Source organism: Montipora foliosa, chromosome 2 (assembly GCF_036669935.1).
Source record: "Montipora foliosa isolate CH-2021 chromosome 2, ASM3666993v2, whole genome shotgun sequence".
NCBI classification, from domain to species: Eukaryota; Metazoa; Cnidaria; class Anthozoa; order Scleractinia; family Acroporidae; genus Montipora; species Montipora foliosa.
The window spans coordinates 16,932,834-16,952,833 of NC_090870.1; the positions used below are offsets into that span (position 1 = coordinate 16,932,834).

Here is a 20,000-nt window from a genome sequence, read left to right on the forward strand (position 1 = left end):
CTACCGCAGCAACGGCTCCGGGATGGACATCAGTTTTAAACTCAGCGTTTACGTTTAGGTTTAATTCTTTGACACAAACGACTGATAAAAAGCAGATAAGAAAACAGAGAAACATTGGCTAATTACCTTGAATGGACTAAAAAACAAATCTCTCTTTAGTCCCAAAAATTACTACTGCATGGAGACAAATTCAACAAACCAACTTTCACAAAACGCTACAGATTTATCATTCTTTTGCATCGATGTAAATCTATTGTTAATTAAACATAGTGTCTTCATTTTGGTTCAACTATCAAGTGCTTTTGGATTTGCGAATGCTAGCTAAAGAGGCTACAGAGGCCTTTGTTTATACCAAGACTAAGGATCAATTATCGAAATCCAGAGTGACATATGGAACAAAACAACTCTAAACATAAAAACCGCCTCATTCTTTCACTGAAAACCTCAGAGCAAATTTTACAGCTTATTTTGCTTTCATCCATAGCATTCCTAAAAAGCGTTTTCCTTTTTTCATCATTCATTAGTAACTTATTTTTTTCCTTTATTTATTCATTTCATTTATCCAGTTAGATAGTTATTAAAGAAATTCGAAACTTGAACATGATCAATTGACGTCTGTGACCTGTGATTGATGTGTAACGTTTGTTCCGGCAATCACTTAATTAAAGGTTGCCTTTTTGCCACATGTTCCATACAAATAAATATAAGGTATATATTTAGTAGGTCAAATCCGGTCTCAGGTTGAATCGGTTTTTACTTGCGTTGTAGGTTGAATATGCACTCTACCTAGTCTCAATCAGCTATCAAGCCCCCAAAAAGGACTCAAGACACCTATACCTTCCCTCAAGCTCTGTCGTACGACTCTCAACATATCGTTTTCATGTTTCGTATCATTTTATCGGTTACTGTACTCCATTCAGTCTAAACATTACAACATAGCAAGGGAACAAAGAACTGTACCATGCACTTACCAGTACCCGAACTTGGACCCTCCAGACCTATAATTATGTGTCTTCACCACTACACTACAACGACGAACATGCTCAAGTCAACACGGATATTTTCATTATTTTACTGTTGTATAATCAACTGATATCCATTCACGGCAACCAAAAGTAATGCTAACCTTACCCTAATTTTTCTCAAGCCTTAATTCAGGCTCCAAAACAAGTTTCTTCAAGTCATCTGAGGGCGTATTTTACAAAGGTAAAATGACGATCACCAATTTATCATAGGTAAAAAAGGACTCAACCTGAGAACGGATTTTACCGGCAACATATACACATATACTCTCTCCCTCTCCCTCTCTCTTCCTCTCTCTATGTATAGGTATAGCTATATATATATATCCCACTATTCCACTATTAGCTCACATGTGGTTCCAGCTGGTATGATTTCCGTCAAGGGTTCGGAAACTTCACGTGAATTTAAATATTCAGCTTCTCGTGGAAAACGCCGGCTGATTAGTGCTCTGGTTTCAACGCCTAGGTTGTCCAGTGCGCCTTGACTGCACTGAAGATTCTTTCCCAATTGACACGCATTCCGTGATGTACATACCGGGCCATCATTTTGATCGCTTAAAACTGAAAGTCCTTCAAAAGGGATTGAGAAATTAAGGATGTTCAATGTCAGTCAATGTTGAAGAACATAAGCAGTCGTACCGTTTACGAATAAAGCCTCACCTTCTTTGGTTAAAAGATCTCTTACACCTGGTTCACGATGGACATGCTGTTTAGTAAAAAGAGTCAATAATTTATAACCAAGTAAATGCTGTAAACAACCCTACATCGAGAACAATCTGAGTTCCTCCATACCCTCCGCCCCCCCCCCCCTCCTTAAACCCAACCCAACCATTTTCGCAAAAAGTCACCCTTTTAGTCAAGCGATAAAGATTCAAAGCACTCTTTATGAAGAGAGGGAGGTGAAGGACTGTTCTGCGTATCAGAAAAGTAGGTTGTAGCTTCATTAACTATATTCGTTTCCTTTGAAAACTGACAATAGCTTATGACAAAGTGTTGTGTTTTTACCGTATTTTGCTCCACTTTGTATTCCCAACCCTATGGAACTTTATGTCACACTCGGAAGTCCTAAATTAAAAATTTGTATTCCGGAAATTCCATTCGATTCCTCGCTGCAATTTCCGGAACTTTGAGGGTGGGGAGGAAGGAAAGGGGGTGAGGGAGACTGAAAATGTCCTTAGTACCTGTTGTTCTGAGGGAGTAACCCAAGCTGAAAACTGCTCAGCGTCAACAACGACATCTACTTTAAGTCCGGGCTTGTTGCAAACGATTGGTTTCTTGGCACTGCGCAACTGAGACAGCGACAAGAAACGAAGACAGTGCTCCTCTTTGCATCCTTTAAGACCATGTGAATCACAGTAATCTTCAAGAACCCGTCCTCGACAGCACACTGGGCACAGCACCGCCAATTCATATCTCATTTTTCTTAACCAGAAAAACTCATTGCGCATGCTCTCTAACATCAAGCCCAGCTGCTGGCAAACAACACTGGCGCAACGACTGGCACAAGTATATGCAATTTCCTTTTGCTGGACGTGTGCGCAAATAGCAACTTCAACAGTTGAAGTGTGGCATACGAAGATCACAGAACAGATTTTGTCTCCGCAGGTAAAGAATCTAACAACGTTCTGGTACAACTGATGTATATTTCCGTTTAAAAAATTTCCTTTGCCCCACCGAAAAAACTGTAGGACTAATCGATGAAAAAAACCTGCAGGGACTTTCTTAGGTTTAAATTTAACAAACAGTGACGGGATTTGTGCTGAAGAAACCAACTGGACAATTTCACTAGATGGATCAGTTTTCAACATAGATGGTACTAAGTAGCTCCTTGGCTTTTCCAAAGACAAAGGACACAGCAAACTGAATTTTTCCATGATTGTAATAAGACACTCGTACAATCCTTCCTTTTCGCATAAAGTTCCCCAAACATGACTCAGCAGTTCCTCATGCAAGACTCCTTTGTTTTGAAGCTCAGACCAGAGGCGGAATAATTTCTTTTCCTTTCTGTCATAGCGTTTGACGGTTATTACGTTTTTAAACACATCAATTAACCACTGTATATCTAATACCACCAATTCGTTCAAAGCTGGGGTGTCATTAAAATGAATCAAAATTCGCAGGTCATGCAAATAGTTCATCACTGTCTCAAACTCTCTGTCATCAACGATATTGCAAGATTCTGCGATGTCCTTTGCCGTTTCCAGGGAAACAAAGTGCTTTTCTTCTTCTTTTAATGCTGCTAGGGCCTTGTCAAATTTTAGCCATTTGATTGGAATGGTTTTGCTAATACGTGGTAGTCCTTTAGCAACGTCATACACTTCTTCTCTCAAACTTACCACTTCCGAACACTCAGACTCTGTACCAGATTTTGTGTTATCCACAACGAAAACGTCAGACAAGTGGTTTCCGTAAGGTTTTCTCTTAAGACATCCAAAGATCTCATGGGCTATCTCTGTAGGATTGCGCTCCTTATCATAAGGTGTATCGGCATGAGTGCACACTAAAAAAACAGGAGGTAGCTTTTCTGGCAACGTCTCATCCTCAGCAGCAGTTTCTTTTGGACTCTCCGGGGCACCTCCCGCCAGAGAAGCCACAGACCACATCCAAAAATCCAGGTAATCTAAATTGGTCTTTAGATTACTGCTCTCTTGATATATTTTGGTTAAACCTTGTTTTACAACGGGTTTGGCCGACTCGTCAGGATTTAAGCTGAGATCATACACCAAACAATAAATTGCTTGTTCTGTTAGGAAGATCGGATGCGTGTCATAGTAAACTGATTGTCCAGCAAAATCCCACAGAGTTAAAAAAACATGTTCTCTGTTGTCGTCCAAATCACCTTTAAGTAATGTTTCAGTTTCCACTGCTATTTCCTCTGGAAGGGTACGGGTAGAATCAGTACGAGCTCGTTGGTTGTCTCCTGATGGGAAGGGTGATATGTCAGGTGTATCTTTTGTTGGCCTTGGCGCTTTCTCGCGGGCTTCACCTTGTTTGGTATGCCTTTCTGGTTGAATGGTAGCAGTTATTTCGCATTCATCATCGAAGGGAGTTTGTATTTCTTGTGTGATGGTTCTAGATAAGGGGCTTCCATTTCCCTTCCTTAAGTCTTGCACAATTTGCATTGCTACATGACGGTCAAACGAAATATCTCCATCAGCATCCTGCTGTTCAGCTACAGTCCCTGTTCTGAACGCGTCAGTAGTCACCTTGAAATACGAAGGATCCACATCTATCCCCACGGTGCTATCTTCTTCCGGGTCAAAACAGATCCCTTTCAACGACTTCTTTAAGCTCGTCTTTCCGGCTCTATCTTGTCCAATCAGCATTATTGGAACTCTCTTGAGGGAAGTTCTACCGTCAGAGAGGGCCTTGTAATAGGATTTCACGGCTGATGAACCCCGTGCGAGAATTTCACGAGGAACTAAAAATCGGATGAACAAATTAAATATTAAATCTGAAAAATGAGACCTGCTCTCGCCAATTACAAATGGAGGTTTTGCTTATGTCCTTGAGGACATAAGCATAAATCTGGGGATGAAATAGGTCTTAATTTCCTTATATGGTAGGAAAAAATATGAAATTTTCGTTCATTTTAACTTCGGAGTGTGTAGGGCTCAGTGTAAGGGATCATCGCAGTTATGAAGGAACTGGAGCAGTTGCGAAAGATCCTGAAAAAACTGTTGGCGTGAATGAGATTCGAACCCATGTCAGTGCGATTGGGCTGCACTTACTCTACCAACTGAGCTATCAAGCCAACTGGGAGCTGATCACTTGTAAATAAAAGCCTGAAACAAATCTATGCTCAGTGAACGGGACTCGAATTAACCGAACACATGACCGTGCGATTGCACTGCACTTGCTCTACCAACTGAGATATCGAGCCATCTGGGAGCTGGTCACTTGTAAGTAGAGGCATGAAAAAAATCCATGCACAGTGAACGTGATTCGAACTCATGACAGTGTGATTGCACTGAATTTGCTCTAGAAACTGAGCTATCAAGCCAACGAGAGCTGGTCACTTGTAACTAGAAGCATGAAATAAATCCGTGCTCATTGCACAGGACCCATGACCGTGTGATTGCGTAGCACCAGTACTTGCTCTTCCAACTAAGCTATTCAGCCCACTGGGAGCTTATGACTTGTAAGTTGGTAGTGTACTACGCACTAGGTGAATCTATACTGACAGAAAGAAGTATTTAAACTGCGGAGTGCTTCTGGATTTTTTTCAGGGCTTCTTTCGCACGCTGCTTCACAACTGCGATTACCACTTTCACTGAGACCTTAATCCGCTTAGTTTCTGATTTTAGAAGGGGCATCCTTTAGTGAAAAAAATCCTTATGCAAAACGCGTATTCACTTGCAACTCTTGTTCACAACTGCGATTACCGCTCTCACTGAGACCCTAATCCGCTTAGTTTCCGATCTTAGAACTGTGGCATCCTTTAGTGAAAAAAATCATCATGCCAAACGCGTATTCATTTGCAACTCTCGTTAAAGTGGTACTATGATCAAAATTTTGCATTTCCTTCTCTCTTCATTTTTGCGAAGAAGGAGTCCTGAATACTACCATGCTACGTTTTATTTCAAAATTCGCACGGGAAGTCAGATTATTTTGACCCTTTTTTTTTCGTTTCCGCTATCCGCCATTACTCGAATCAAAAATAACCGAGCGTTTCACAAACGACTTGGCACTAGTCAAGAAGATAGAAAGTGACGTCATATTCGCATCACAACCTACAATTGTAGTTTCTAGGGTCTCTCTTCTCTGCCTCTCTTGTCGTTGAGAAAAGAGACCCTGGTTGCGGCTGGTCACGTGGCACTCTTTGACAAACATTTATCCACTGGGTTTTGATCCCGCAACTCGTATTCGTTTGACAAGGCATTTTTAAAATAAATTATCAATCTTTACCATACAATGTAAATTTCAAAAAGGTAAATCTTATATTCCCACAGGAGATTCCCAAAAAGCGGTAACGCTAAAAACAAGAGCTTTTGCGACAGATAACACCTTCGACTTGATGTCGAGCGGAGATTATAAACGGTCACACAAAAAAAAAAATACTTGGTTAGTAGCTCAAGTTGCTTCTGCAGAACATACACTATCATAAAACAGTAGACCACACACTACGCTTGCTTGCTTGTTGGTATGTACAGTACACAAAACACCTTGTCGTGAAATGTTTCGACGCTCGCCTTACGTTTGGCCACAAAATCAGATGAGAAGAACTACACCGCCACCTCTCCCTCAACGCACATTTGAAAAAGCACTCAGATTTTGGGATCCACGTGACCAGCCGCAACCAGGGTCTCTTTTCTTAACGACAAAGGAGGCAGAGAAGAGAAACCCTGGGAACGAGGTTGATTCGCAACACGTCAAAAAATCATGGCTAATTTTCTATGCAATCTAAGAAAAGTGAGTGGCGTCTTCGAAGAACTTTTCAGGGACGGATAAGATGAAATAATAAATCGATTTAGCCAAGCCTATAAGCGGAGCTCCCGGGTTGTTTATTCTTACTGGCTGTAGGATTAGTGAAAATAAAAGGCTTTGGATTGTCCGCGTTTTGGAGTTTCTGGTTACTGCTTAATTCAGGTGATTCCCTTGTTTTGCACCGCGCATCTCTCACTGCGCAGAACATTGCGACTTCGGAGATGACGGCGTTTCACCTCGGCCATCTGTAGAGAGGCAATAAAGGCCGTTTTTGCTTTTCAAGAGCTTTTAAGAGCAATCATGATAACTCTTCTCGGTTAAGAAGGTGTTGTTTTGGAACTCACCCCAGTCCTTTCGCGGAAAATGATCATTTTGCAGCTCAAATTACCCCTTTGCCATGCATTATTATAGTGTTACGAAGAAACAAGCACGCTGACCCCCTTTTTTAATGGTTCTATTTACCCCTAATAGGTACACGGAAAAAATATTTTCAAGGAGAAAAAAAGTTGGATAGTATAAGTTGTGGTATTTACATATAAATCACGTGAAACTGCATTTGGAGCCAGACACTGCGTGCTAGGTGATGACTGCAGCCGTCCAATTTGCTTACATTTCTTTGCAAGATTTAGCAATTTCAAATCACTTTATACTTAAAGATTATAGCCCGGACAAACAAATAAGTTCAAGTTTTCAGTAATGCTAAGTAGCTTTTGATACATGACAACAATTTTTCCGGTTGATTTAGTTTCGAACGCTTCTCGCGTAATTCGGTAAAAAAACACTTAGAATAAAAGGCATACAGCGCAAAAACAAGCATGGTGACCCCATCTTTTTATTGTATTTTTTTAATGTCCTGTGTATGAGTACCAATTGTGTAAACTTTGAAAAAAATCTGGATAGTAACGTCATTTTCAAGGGAATTACCTTAAGCGGCGAAATGTCGGACTTTTAGGATTTTTCACTGGTTCAAGGTCACATAAGTATTTTTATTCTTTTGGTTATAAGTAATCACATTGTTTCTTAGACACTGTCTTTTCGCTCAAGAGACGCTCAAAAGAATTAAGATCAGCAAGACCTAGCCGGACAGAAGCTCCATGAGAAGATGCGAATATGACGTCACGAAGTAAATTATGCGTAATTCCACACACACGTGCCATCGCCTGCTCAATCAGTAAGAGCGTCACGGGTTTTCTGCGATTTTTGCCGAGCTATTACCAGGCTAATTTCGCTTGCATCGTTCAAAATTCTCGTGCATTGTGTACCCTTAGACACAATTACTAAATTCCTGTTGGAAAAAGTCGAAACGAACACTAAAGATTTTCGTCATAGTACCACTTTAAAACGCCCATATATATATATGTTTCAAACAACAAATTAACTCGTCCACACATCTTTTAAAATTGAACAAACCGGAGAGGTATCAGGAATCTCTTCAGTCCAGTACGTTGGAGAGAGCGAAATTAAAACTTCGCCAAAGATGTCCTCAATAAAAACGATGTCATGACAGTATTTTGGCCTCTAACAACAATCGTTTCATGAAAAGCACACCGCCAACAATTCTTTAATGCAGTGGTTACGCCCTTGGAACAGTCAGTCTGTTGAATCCAAACCGTAGCTATCTTTCCTCCACTACTAGATCAGCATGATTAAATTACAATTTTTACATTACAAACCTGAGGCACCTCCATGTTCTATTTCGTGAATGATAGAACTCTGGAATTTCTTTACAAAACGGAAGAAATCAGGAAGCTTTTTCGTTATTTCTGCAGGTTCCCAAATTCCCCTGTTAAGCAACTCGTCCCATTCTTTGCAATGAAGATGGAAGTCAGTCTCCTGATTTGTCTCCTTCCAAAAGAAAAAGAAATAAAAGAGATGTTTGGTTACGTTGAATAAACATGAACACCGTGTGATTAGAAGCGAATTAACTATCGTTAATTTTGTACTTGAAGTTAAAAGATCTCAAGGATACGTAGTTAGCTGTTTGAAAAGGTTTCTGCCTGTCTAAATTTTGGATAGTAGCCATTTTCTTGACTGCTCCTTCAGTAGTGCTAGTCAGGACTGATGAACTTGTTATCTGATTTGTTCTAGTAAATTTACAGTTAAGTTAGAGAAATTACGGTGTGTACTGGATCAGGATATTGACATATGGGACGAGGATATCATGGCATTGATCGGTTACAGTGTACGTGTACAAGTGTGTTAACAGTGTGCCAGTAATGATTTTTCAAAAATGTAAAGGACAGTGTTACTGGTGTTAATGTTATTTCAAACACAATTTTCAATAAAGTGAATGGCATTCCAATGATGATACTGAATAATAATAATAATAATAATAATAATAATAATAATAATAATAATAATAATAATAATAATAATAATAATAATAATAATAATAATAATAATAATGATTAGTATCACCGTACTAGTGGACTAATGCAAATGCTGCATTTTGATTGGCTACGCTACTAGAGGACTATTAGTAATAGTCCTTGAGTAGCGAAAAGCGTGACGCTTTCTTTCGTTTTATTCCCAAATAAATCTTTCTGCAACTTGCATTTGCTAACGTTATTATTGCCTTTTCTGTCCGACTAGTTTTGTGATACAAAAACAATTAGACCCTTCGCCCTCAAGGGCCACGAGTTGTTAAATAGATGTATATAGCGCCATATCCACTAACTGCACTATGGCACTTTACAATACTACCTAAAAAGATAATTAAACAGAGATTACATGAATTTATGACATAATTACAATAAATGTTTTTTTAAAAGGTAAGTCTTCAGACGTTTCTTAAAAGTAGCTAATGAAATACCAGGCTGTCTCACATGAATGGGCAGAGCATTCCACAGCCGTGGGCCAGCCACTGCGAAAGCCCTGTCACCATAAGTCTTTTAGATGGACCTTTGAACAACCAGTAGAGACTGACTGGATGACGTGATACTACGACTAGGAATATACTCTGTTAATAAATTACTGATATAAGTTGGAGCTAGATTTTTCAAAGATTTAAAAACCAATAATAAGATCTTAAAAACAAGACGATGCTCCACTGGTAACCAGTGGAGCACAAAAAGTAATGGTGAAATATGAGCACATTTAGAAAGACGCTTAACGAGACGAGCGGTGCAATTCTGTACAGATTGTAACCTCTGGTATTTTGGCAGTCCGTTTAAAAGGGCTTTCCCATTGTCTAACCTACAAGTTATAAAAGCATGAATGAGTGCTATTGTAGACTTCTCTGATTGACAGCTCCACGCATTCACATGGTAATTGGGCAATTGAACCAAGGGATGATTAAAATGAACATTTGTTCGCGAATATGTACTTCCTGAGATGTTCTTGAATTTCCCGTAAAAAAGAATGAATTTCTATTTTGTATAAAAGAAGGGAAAAAGGTGTCATTATTTTCTTTTTTCCCAATTACAGTCGAACCTCGATTATTCGGACTCGTTGGGACTAGACGAAACAGTCCGGATAATCGAGAATGTGAATATTAATGAGGAACAAAAACTGATCAAATTAAGAAAGCGACATTTAATCGTGAAACAAAACTTTTACAAATCGTTTGGAAAACAATATGGTCTACATCCTCACTGTCCGTTGTGAATACCTGTACACTTGTCGGCAAACTTCATGATCTTTTCCTTGTTCTTGCGGATATCAGATATCTGCTGCTATCCATGTAACGCCATATTCAGCTAAGAAATTGGTTACTTTTTCTCTTTTCTCTAATCGAAAGAACGGATCACTTACGCTGATTCACTTAGCAATAAGGACACTCTACGCCAATCAGAACTCATTCGAAAGTTCTTCATTACGACGTGTGCGAGCGCTGCTTTTGCTTTTTGAAAGCGAAACAATGTCGCCTTTACTTTACTTTTCAACGCTGTAGTTTTAAAAAGAATATGGCTACGGATCTTGATCATGACTAATTAATATTCATAAAGTAAAGTGAAAAAAAAAAAGTGGTGCATTTATATAGCGCCTTTATCACAAACGTCTCAAAGGCGCTTTACAATGATCAATTTACCCCCAGCGGACTGGAAGCATATACAGGCACAAATGGCAGCCGGTTCTAAGCAGTCCATGCATGCTGGTACTCGTTCATGACAAAATTGGGACGAGAGAATAAGTCGGGATAATCGAGGTTCCACTGTATAGACATTTATGGACAAATTTTAGATATTTCGTGTTACGATGAACGGCAATTGTATTCTCCTTTTAATTGGATGATTTTAGGAGGTTCTGCCTACGACAGGGTTTGAATTCAGTGGATTACATAATTTCCCCTTACCCCTAGACCTCATTGCCCTCCCCCCTCCCCTTCCTCCCCTGGATTGAAATTTAATTAAGTGCGTGGATTACAATGAAAGGCTTTCAAAAGAGGCATACCCCTTCCCAAGAAAAATCAAGGTTACCGTGAGGACGGTGGTCGCATACACACCTTTTTGACGTCACTTCCATACCCTCGCGTACTCTCCTTGGAGAGGATAATTGAAAACTCTTTCGAGAAAACATACACAGCTCGTTTTGAACAACGCATAAACGACAGCTTAAATCCATCTGGTAGTTTCTCATCTGGAAGACGAAGTCCAAAGTCATCTTCATCGGAAAAAGTCACTTTGGAGAGATACTTCAGCAAAGTGTTTCTTACGTCGTCTTGAGGTACAAAGTCCATGTGGAAACCGCTGTCTAAAATCACGGGAAGGTAACGAAACCAGGCAAACACATTAGCAGGATTAAATGTCTGCTTTCCCTATTCACTACTTTCCCATTCCCATAATGCAGTACGTTTTATGGAATTTGAAAAAGTAGAGATTTAAATAAAATACGCCAGGCATAGTTTCAGCCAACAGGGATTTCACACAGCTTTCTTTTAAAACTCGCTCTTTATTTCTCTTCGCGTAAAACGGGAGAGGCCACCCCTTTAATCTCCAGAAAGATATAAAGCAGACGCCTCTTGCGCCTCTTGGTGAATGGAATGATAAAGCACGCAGCGTCCGCATGATGTCTTAACGAATAGTTTTCACATGGATATGATGTCGAGGTTCGTGGGCAGTGTTCGCGCAATAAATAGTTTTATGATTATAGTTAAGATACCTGCTAGTGCACGAATAGTGATTCTGCAATCAAATTCACAACCAGGAAATAAGATGTCTGCTCGCAGATATCTTTGAGGCGGTAAAATTAACCATCCACGACATCGAGAGCTCGTAAATTGGTCTTCAAAGCGTACCTCATCCAAAATGTTCTTTAGGTCAGTAGAAGGGATTGTTACACTTTCCAATGTTTTTCCAACATTCTTCTTTATGACCCATACCTAGAACAGAAAAGACCAGTACAGTCTACAGAGTCCTCTAAGTACAACCCACTTCATTATACGATGAAACGATGGTAAGCATCCATCATGCACCAGACTTCTTATCCAGTGAGAAAGAGAAAATCTATGAGGCAGTAAACAGCGCTCGGTTTTGGATGTATTTTTCTGCAGTTGTATAACCAATAAAAACAAACAAGTTGAAACACTTCGTCTGATGAAACAAAAAGCCCTTTTTTTCTTGTAACTGTATGCTGTCTGTCAATGGTATCCCGATAATCCTAAGGAAAACTTACAAACCAAACAATATCTCTAAACATCAAAAATCAGTCGGATTGAACTAAATGTATAACAGGGGCGTACCGTGAGATTTTGAAGGTGTACTCGAATGAAGAAAGTTCCGCGCGCCAAAGGTGCTCCACATTAGGGGTCCTGAGACATTTTCCCCCAGAAACGTTAACTTTTGAAATTTAGGGTCTCGCAAATACCATTTGCGACTATTTCCGGATGACGTATCGATAAATATTAAAATACGAAGGAAAATACAGTTGTTGGTTGTTTATTTTACCCATCTGTTGAGTTTTTCAGCAAGCTACAAAAAACAGGAGAGGGAAAGAGGTCGCAAACTCCGTCATACATATCCTTCATAACCTTTCCTTCAAAAATAACCGGGAACTGGGGACTGGTGCTGAGGCTGACACTGTGTAGGGGGGACCTCGGAGGGTTTTCTCAAGTTTCTCAAGTACGCACGCGTGTATTCCCGTAAAAGACGACATTCTACATAACAACATTCCACAACGTCAGACACGCAAGATCATTGAAGCGATCGAAATCAGAAAGAAAAACACTGAAAGCATCATGAATGGTTGTATTGGACGTGTCCTGACCATACACTAGCAGGCTTAATGAACCTTATCAAAGTGTGTGTGTGTGTGTAGGAGAGAAACCCTGACAATGCACACCCCAAATAATCATACTTTTAATTGAATAAATGTTTGAAAGAAAATTTGCCCTATGCGGGATTTGAACCCACATCCCCCCATTACGAGTCGGGTGTAAATCAACTGATTAATTATTTCGAATGAAAAACATGAAGAATTGCCCTGAGCGGGATTTGCACCCACGTCCCCCTGAACACCGGTAGGGTGTGATAACCACTACACCATCAGGACAACCACGCTGGCAACGCAGCTATCCACATAGTGACTTGGCCTAACGTGAGTATCCCGGGGTTCTTACACGAGTGAGATGGGAAAGCCTAAACCCCTTCAAAGCCTTAAACCTAAGGATCGTCTAACGATTCACAGGCAAACACCAACTTAGGCATCACCTAATCAGAGGGATCAAGTTAATGATGCAGGCTTATTTATATAAACCGTAGAATGAAGAAATGAAACCCATCCTGTAAATCAACTGATTAATTATTTCGAATGAAAAACATGAAAAATTGCCCTGAGCGGGATTTGAACAATATATATTTGAAGTGCGGGTTATACAAATAAGAAAGAAGTGATCCTCGTAATTTATCTGGGCAATTGTCTTTTCGCTATTTTGACATTCCCCATAATACACTTTGTTTGCCCCCCAAATTTTGCACAATCCATTGTTTTCAAATGCTCTTGGGACACTGCAAATTTCCAAGAGCATTTGAAAAACATGGTTTATGCAAAATTTGGGGGCAGACAAAGTGTATTATGGGGAATGTGACAACGGCGAATTGTATTAATTTACAACAAAGCAAGCCCGAAGTCACTTGACCCCGAGTCCAGCACGCTAACGAGCAGGCTACCGCGACTCCAACATGATGATGTGATGTTTCTGGGCAACTGATACTGCCAAGCAATTATTGGTAATTGGTTGATCATGACAGCTGACATAGATTACATAACTTGTTATTAGCCTTACTAGAAGTGTACAAATTCGACATAGTTGTGTATGCTTAATCGATTACCTTGTGTAAGCAGACCTTTCCAGCCAATCATCACCCTTACATAGTAATGTTTTTTTTTAATCTTTGGGATTTTTGATGGTGACCCTAACTCCAAACCCTTAAAAACATGTCTACAAAATATGTGAAAATACAGTATCGCAGACCTGGTATTAATAAGACTCTTAACCTAAGTTTTAGATAAGCCTTTCCAAAATCATCCACCATTCGTAAGCGTCTCCCATTCCACATGTTTTTTTCTGTTTTTGGTGTGATTATACCTTCTCGATTTCTGATCATAGTTCCGGTTATGGGCTCATGGCCTCACCTTGAGAGTTAATTGACCCCTATTTGGCGTTCGAAATGTTAAATCGTATCTTGATTGATAGTCATCATATTCGGGAAGGGACTGATTGCACAAATACTGTTCCACAAATTTCTCATCTAGGTTGACCCCTCCTCTAAATAATGTTTTCCACTCAGTTCCCTCCAAGAGCTTGCTCAAAGCATTTTCAGTACTCCACTCGCCGCCAGGGCCTAACCAACAACGAAATAAGATTCATAAGTTCTTTAATATCAATTGTCGGTCTCCAGTGATCAAATAAATTACAACCCTTGCTATGTACAAGAGGTTCAGGCACACCAAGGGATGAAGTGTGTCCATTGCAACCCCATTTGGCCAAAAAATCAGTTCAGATCAAATGGAACTGTAACCTTGAGAACGGTTATTAAGATGGTTGGACTACCTCGGGAGGAAGTCTGCTTTTCTAAAATGTAGGACTCACTGGAAATTTTCGGCACCATTTTGCACTTCCTTTCCATTTTCGCACATTCGCAAAGTTTAGACATTTTATCCAAGACTTTGGCCGAAGGGGGTCGGACCTGGGCCAGAGCAAACATTATCAGTCAAACTTTATCTAGTTTTAAATATCTGTATGCGTGCAAATCAAGCAGCAAACGCAGGCAAAGTCTATCCTTTCCCAGCTGCATGTCTTACACAAATTTACAAAATCTCACTCGCATTCATATCAACATGGCGTGCACAGATTCCTTTATGGGTAACAGTTGCAAAAGTAAAAAATGATACCTTCATCGGGCTGGCGAATAAGAACTGTACCGAAGTGACACCAAATGTCGGCCTTTAGGTGACGTTTTCTTTCCATTTCAAATTTAATTCTTTTGAGGGACAGAAATACTTCTTCCTCTAATTTCTTGAAATAAATAGAGTCATTCGTAAGACTGGGAGATTCCTGAAAAACAAAGCAAACAGGCTGTACTGGAGAATGAAAAAAAGTGAAGGGAGGGCCAACAACAAATGATGACAGCAGAGAGCACCTGGAAGAATGACTGATTACCTGAAGTGAGTGATGACGATGCCGACTGTGATGACGATGATGATGATAATGATGACAATGATGATGATGATGAGGATGAGGATGGTGATGGTGATGATGATGACGACGACGACGACGACGACGATGATGATGATGATGATGACGATGATGATGACGATGATGACAATGATGATGATGATGATGATGACGACGATGATGATGACAATGATGATGATGATGATGAGGACGATGATAATGATGATGATGATGATAATGATGATAATGATGCTGATGATGATGATGATGATGATGATGACGATGATGATTACCATGATGGTGACGATAATCATAGTGATGACGACGACGACGACGATGACAACGATGATGATGACGACGATGATGGTGATGGTGATGACGACGATAAGCGTTTTTGCAAGACAGGTTTTTTTAAAATGAAAACTTAAGTGGAACCACTTTTCCCATTCATTAAAGGAGCATTATTATTCAGAAAGATAATGTTCTTTTGTACTATAATAGGACCAAATGGCAGTTAGCAAAGAATAACCAGTTAAACGGAACAAACTTTATCACAACAACAGTTCCCTTTTTGTCACTCTGAAATGCTACAATTTTAGTAGGTCGTATGATAAGAAACAAAAGCTCCTTATTGAGTTTACTGAACGATTAATCAAAGCAGAAACAGCTGTTTCATTTATTGTAAAAGAGAACAAAAGAAAATAGAACCACACCAAAACAGGAACTATTGTTCCCTAAGCGATAAAAAGAGAACAAGGTATTCCTTCTGAATAAACGAATGGAAATTTTTCCTAAATAGCTACCACGGAACGAGACGTTCCTTTTCATTAAACGAACGAGGACCTTATTGTTCCACATGACGACAGAGAGAAGCGTTGGTTTCTAGTTGAGCAGTTTTACTTCCTAAGAAAAAAATTTCAAGGAACAAAAGTTCTGTCATGTGCTTAATCTGCGTCTTTCTAAACGGAACAAATACAAAAACGCGTGGAACACATTCTTGTGAAAAAAAATGCATCATATCTCGCCTTGGAAACACTAATGTTTTAGTAAGAAAGTGGTGCTGATTCTGCTGCTGATGACAAGATCTCACAAAACGCAGGAGCCACTGCGGCCTACAAGAAGAACCCGTGTTCAAGACCCGTTCTGACCATTCGTATAAGCAGTCCCTGGTTCAACTTCTCAGCTGCACTCGTACATGTAGATAGCCAACTGGTTTGCCCCCGGCCAGTTGGGATTCTTAACAGTTGTTGTTGTTCTGTTCTGTTATCTCGTTAAGTGTTTCATGAGTCCCGGAAAGCCCCTATGGGGACTGATCAATTCTGTATTGTCTTGTACTTTGCTTTGTGCAATATCAAAAGATTCATGCTTTTACTCAAGGAAAATCCTTCATTTGTGTCTTCTAAATTTGACGACTGAAGTGTCATTTCACAAAATGACACTGTGGCCTTTAAATATTCTGTGCAAGACATTTAGTACTCAATGTTTCTTCGGAGGGGGTAAATTTCTTTTTAAGTACTCACTCGAGGGCGTTTTAAATGAGCAAAAAAAGGAGAAAAAAGAGACCTTGTAGTATAAATACCTCTGTCCCATGACTGTGGATTGGTTTTAACCGGTATTCCACTTGCAATCCTGAAGGGTGCCCATAGTCTTTCTCAAGTCCGAGCTTAGCATTCACGGGCAAATTAAAATTGTCGATGAAGTAACAAATTTTGTTTGATTTGTTTTGCTCAAACTTTAGTTTTCCACCTTCCTGTGAAAGTCAAATGATTCACATTATTAATCAAAACACCAACATTTCTCAGGCAATCAGTTAAACATTATATTCGATGAACCTGCTTAAAAAAGAGAAGGCACATTGCTGTTGTCGTCTGAACGACCTTGACTTTTTACCACTTCAAAATGTCAGGCAATATCATTTCCATAATGTGGCAAAGGATAAAAAAACTCACTAAAGGAAAGTCTAAATATTAAGGAAATTACGGCCAAAAATAGGAAAATATCTGCCTGTCATAAGATGTGATGTTGCCATGGTAACGGCCATAATCCAAAAATGGACACCCAAAAAATAAGCCTTATTATATTGGTACCCATGCTGGTAGGTCTCTATAGGGAAAACGTTGCGAAAAACGTGATTAATTAGGTTTCCTTTTGTAACTTGTGTCCCGTAGTGAGGGTATTAGCAAATACTCTAGGGAGCCACCTTAAAAGTGATTTCAAGGTTTATAAATGGGAATTGAACCCATTAGCTTTACTAACATTTTAAAATGCATTATCACAAATATTTTCTGTTTGGACAGACCTAGACATTAACCACATTATTCCACGTTTTTCTTACATATGGCTGGCTTGGGATGAAAGTTATCAGCTTAACCTCACACATTGCTGTTCACCAATAAGGGTTGTGAGTATCTTCCTTATCAGAGAAGACTAGAAGGTTGCTCTTAGATTTTCAGTTTAAGGAAAATTTAAGCGTTGGGAGAGGATAGGCCCTTTGTATGACCTATCACGTGACATTGTCAATCAATACATAGGAGTCGATCATTCCTCCATTTCTTAAAGTGCACCTAACCCCAAAATATTTTTTTCGCTAAAATAAATCTTTGCACCTGTTCGAAACGCATTGCGGCCATTTTTTCTTTTTTCTAACAAATCCTGCCATTTTATAGGCTTCGAAAGTTGCGAAAATCCAAGCATCTTTTGTTCACGACAGAGTCAGAAGGGGAGTGGGTCTATTCCCGCTTTCATGTCAAATACTGATTTACATTGCATTAACTCTGTAAAAATGCATGCAAAGTAGATTGTGACGTCAAAGTAGGAAAAGACCCACTCCCCTTCTGACTCGGTCGTGAACAAAAGATGCTTGGATTTTCGCAACTTTCGAAGCCTATAAAATGGCAGGATTTGTTAGAAAAAGGAAAAAATGGCCGCAATGCGTTTTGAACAGGTGCAAAGATTTATTTTAGCGAGAAAAATATTTTGGGGTTAGGTGCACTTTAAGTCATCTCTATTTTACTTTTTAGTCATTAATCATTTTATTTAGTAGATTTTATGTACGTATAGTATAACGAAGGCCACTAGTTTATCAGTTTTTAATGTAAAGTTAGCCTCGTCTAAACCCAGAGGAGATGTAATTGCGACAGTCCAAGGTATTATTCTTTGGTCACATTGCATCAGACAAAGGCCTTCAAGTTGATCCGGCAAAGGTCAGAGCCATCACAGAGATGGCAGCTCCTACCAATTAAGCTGCCGGAAATTGTTAAAATAGTGTAAGGCCTTAGTTGACGGACTTCGAGAGTGAGGGTACGTGGACATGACTTGGGTGCAAGTGATCTTTTGGTGTGGTGATTTCTTCAGGACAATAAAACTGTGGGCTTGTGAGTCTTGCAAGAACGTCTGCTGACAGCATTTACCCTGGAAAAACCTCTCCAAAGAAAGCATTTGCAGACCACACGGTTGCTTCTCCCCGATTGATGCAGCAAATAAAATGGGGGGATGTAACATATGTTCAACTTACCACTTGTTCCAATATAAGCTTCTTCGCAAGTTCTCTTTCCTCTCTAGTTCCACTGACCCTAAATCCTTCCTCATTACTCGAACGGCTACACACTATTGCTCCAGATCTCTCCTGAATTGATTTTACTGTACTGCCTTTTGCTCCGATGACAAAACGTTTTAAATCTCTGGGCACATGTACAAAGTCCTCCATTTCCTCTTCAACCTGGACAGCGAACAATGGGTATTGTGACAAAATGGAAAGATGTCAAAGGCTTCGACATGGCTTCTGATTTATAAGGGGATGAAAATAGACGAACTGTACATAAACTGAACCGACTTTGGAGGGATGGTGTTGAAGCTTAGAAGGAAACTTAGAATTTGGCGTTGCATGTTTGTGTGTTATAAAACTAGATCTTTGGTGATTTTACGTCGCCGTTACAGATTTGTGGAAAAGGAAAAGGAATATAAAACATTTAATGTGCGAGACCTCGTGCTAATGATATTAATTATAAGTGTCATGAAGCTTTCGCCAAAAGGACAATGAGAGGTTAATGTTTATTGTTTTCTTTTTTGTCTGTACAAATGCTAAATGTTAAAAGAGGACACACTTGGACAAATGTAAGTTGTACCCAGCCAGGTAAGTATGGACTGCGAGCAGTCCCTCTTTCTTTCCCTCGTCGATCTTGTGAGCCAGCGGAAATTGGTGCAAGCGGAAGTCAAAGAGTGGGAAGCACGACCCCAGTTTCCGCTCCTTCGCTCACAAGATCGACGAAAGAAAGAAAGAGGTACTGCTTGCAGTCTAATGCCCCGTTCACACCAAACCTTAACCATGTTTTGAACATATTTGGTTAAATTCAGTTTCAAAGTGTTTTCTTTTAAAATAATGTATACTGATCTTTGTCGACTACAAATTTAGCACAGATCAAAAATCTCATGTAAAAGCCTCTCCTACATTTTTCTGTGACTGAGTTTCATTTTGTAAAATCCTATTTAATTAAACATATCTTGTTGGTGTGAATGGGGTATTAAATAAGTACGAAATTGAAAATGTAATTTTCTCTTGTTACAGCTTCAGATTACTGTGATACAACTACTGTTGCCATTAAATCCTGAAACTTCAAACCTCTTCGTCTTAATTACCTTTGATCCGCCTCTTCCCACTGAGCTACAAGAATTCCTGGGCATCCATGTGTTCCACTGGTCTATGGGCTCCACACTGTCATGTGCTCCAAACCTTTACCATAAAGATGTTGCCAAGAAAGTTTCTAAAATAAAGGAATTTCGATAGTTAAGGTTCGCAGTAACTTATGTAAGTTCGGCAATTAACATGTACAAGTACAAGGAAAGGTTACGTGGGTTCAATTCCCACCCTGGTCAGAGTTTTTCTCTGTCCTTGTGTGGGCCCAGTTCCATTAGTAGGGCTAACGCTCACATGGTTCATA

The 20,000-nt window shown here is 39.6% G+C and overlaps 1 protein-coding gene across 2 annotated transcripts in view; it reads right to left on the reverse strand.

Moving 5' to 3' along the window:
* LOC137992563 (uncharacterized) overlaps positions 1 to 20,000 on the reverse strand; it is a 30,844-nt gene that overhangs the window by 3,589 nt on the left and 7,255 nt on the right. Inside the window, exons 2-13 of one of the 2 annotated variants that reach the window (XM_068837944.1) lie at positions 19,699 to 19,823; positions 18,578 to 18,781; positions 16,643 to 16,813; positions 14,781 to 14,943; positions 14,022 to 14,230; positions 11,550 to 11,769; positions 10,894 to 11,141; positions 8,123 to 8,282; positions 2,204 to 4,443; positions 1,683 to 1,728; positions 1,374 to 1,592; positions 1 to 81 (exon numbers count right to left, since the gene is read on the reverse strand). The exon at positions 1 to 81 is cut by the window's left edge and continues 43 nt beyond it. In XM_068837944.1, the coding sequence (XP_068694045.1) occupies positions 1 to 81; positions 1,374 to 1,592; positions 1,683 to 1,728; positions 2,204 to 4,443; positions 8,123 to 8,282; positions 10,894 to 11,141; positions 11,550 to 11,769; positions 14,022 to 14,230; positions 14,781 to 14,943; positions 16,643 to 16,813; positions 18,578 to 18,781; positions 19,699 to 19,743 (4,006 nt within the window). In that variant the 5' untranslated portion in view covers positions 19,744 to 19,823. Of the gene's footprint in view, positions 82 to 1,373; positions 1,593 to 1,682; positions 1,729 to 2,203; positions 4,444 to 8,122; positions 8,295 to 10,893; positions 11,142 to 11,549; positions 11,770 to 14,021; positions 14,231 to 14,780; positions 14,944 to 16,642; positions 16,814 to 18,577; positions 18,782 to 19,698; positions 19,824 to 20,000 lie in introns of both variants that reach the window. The other variant, XM_068837943.1, reaches the window with a different exon arrangement.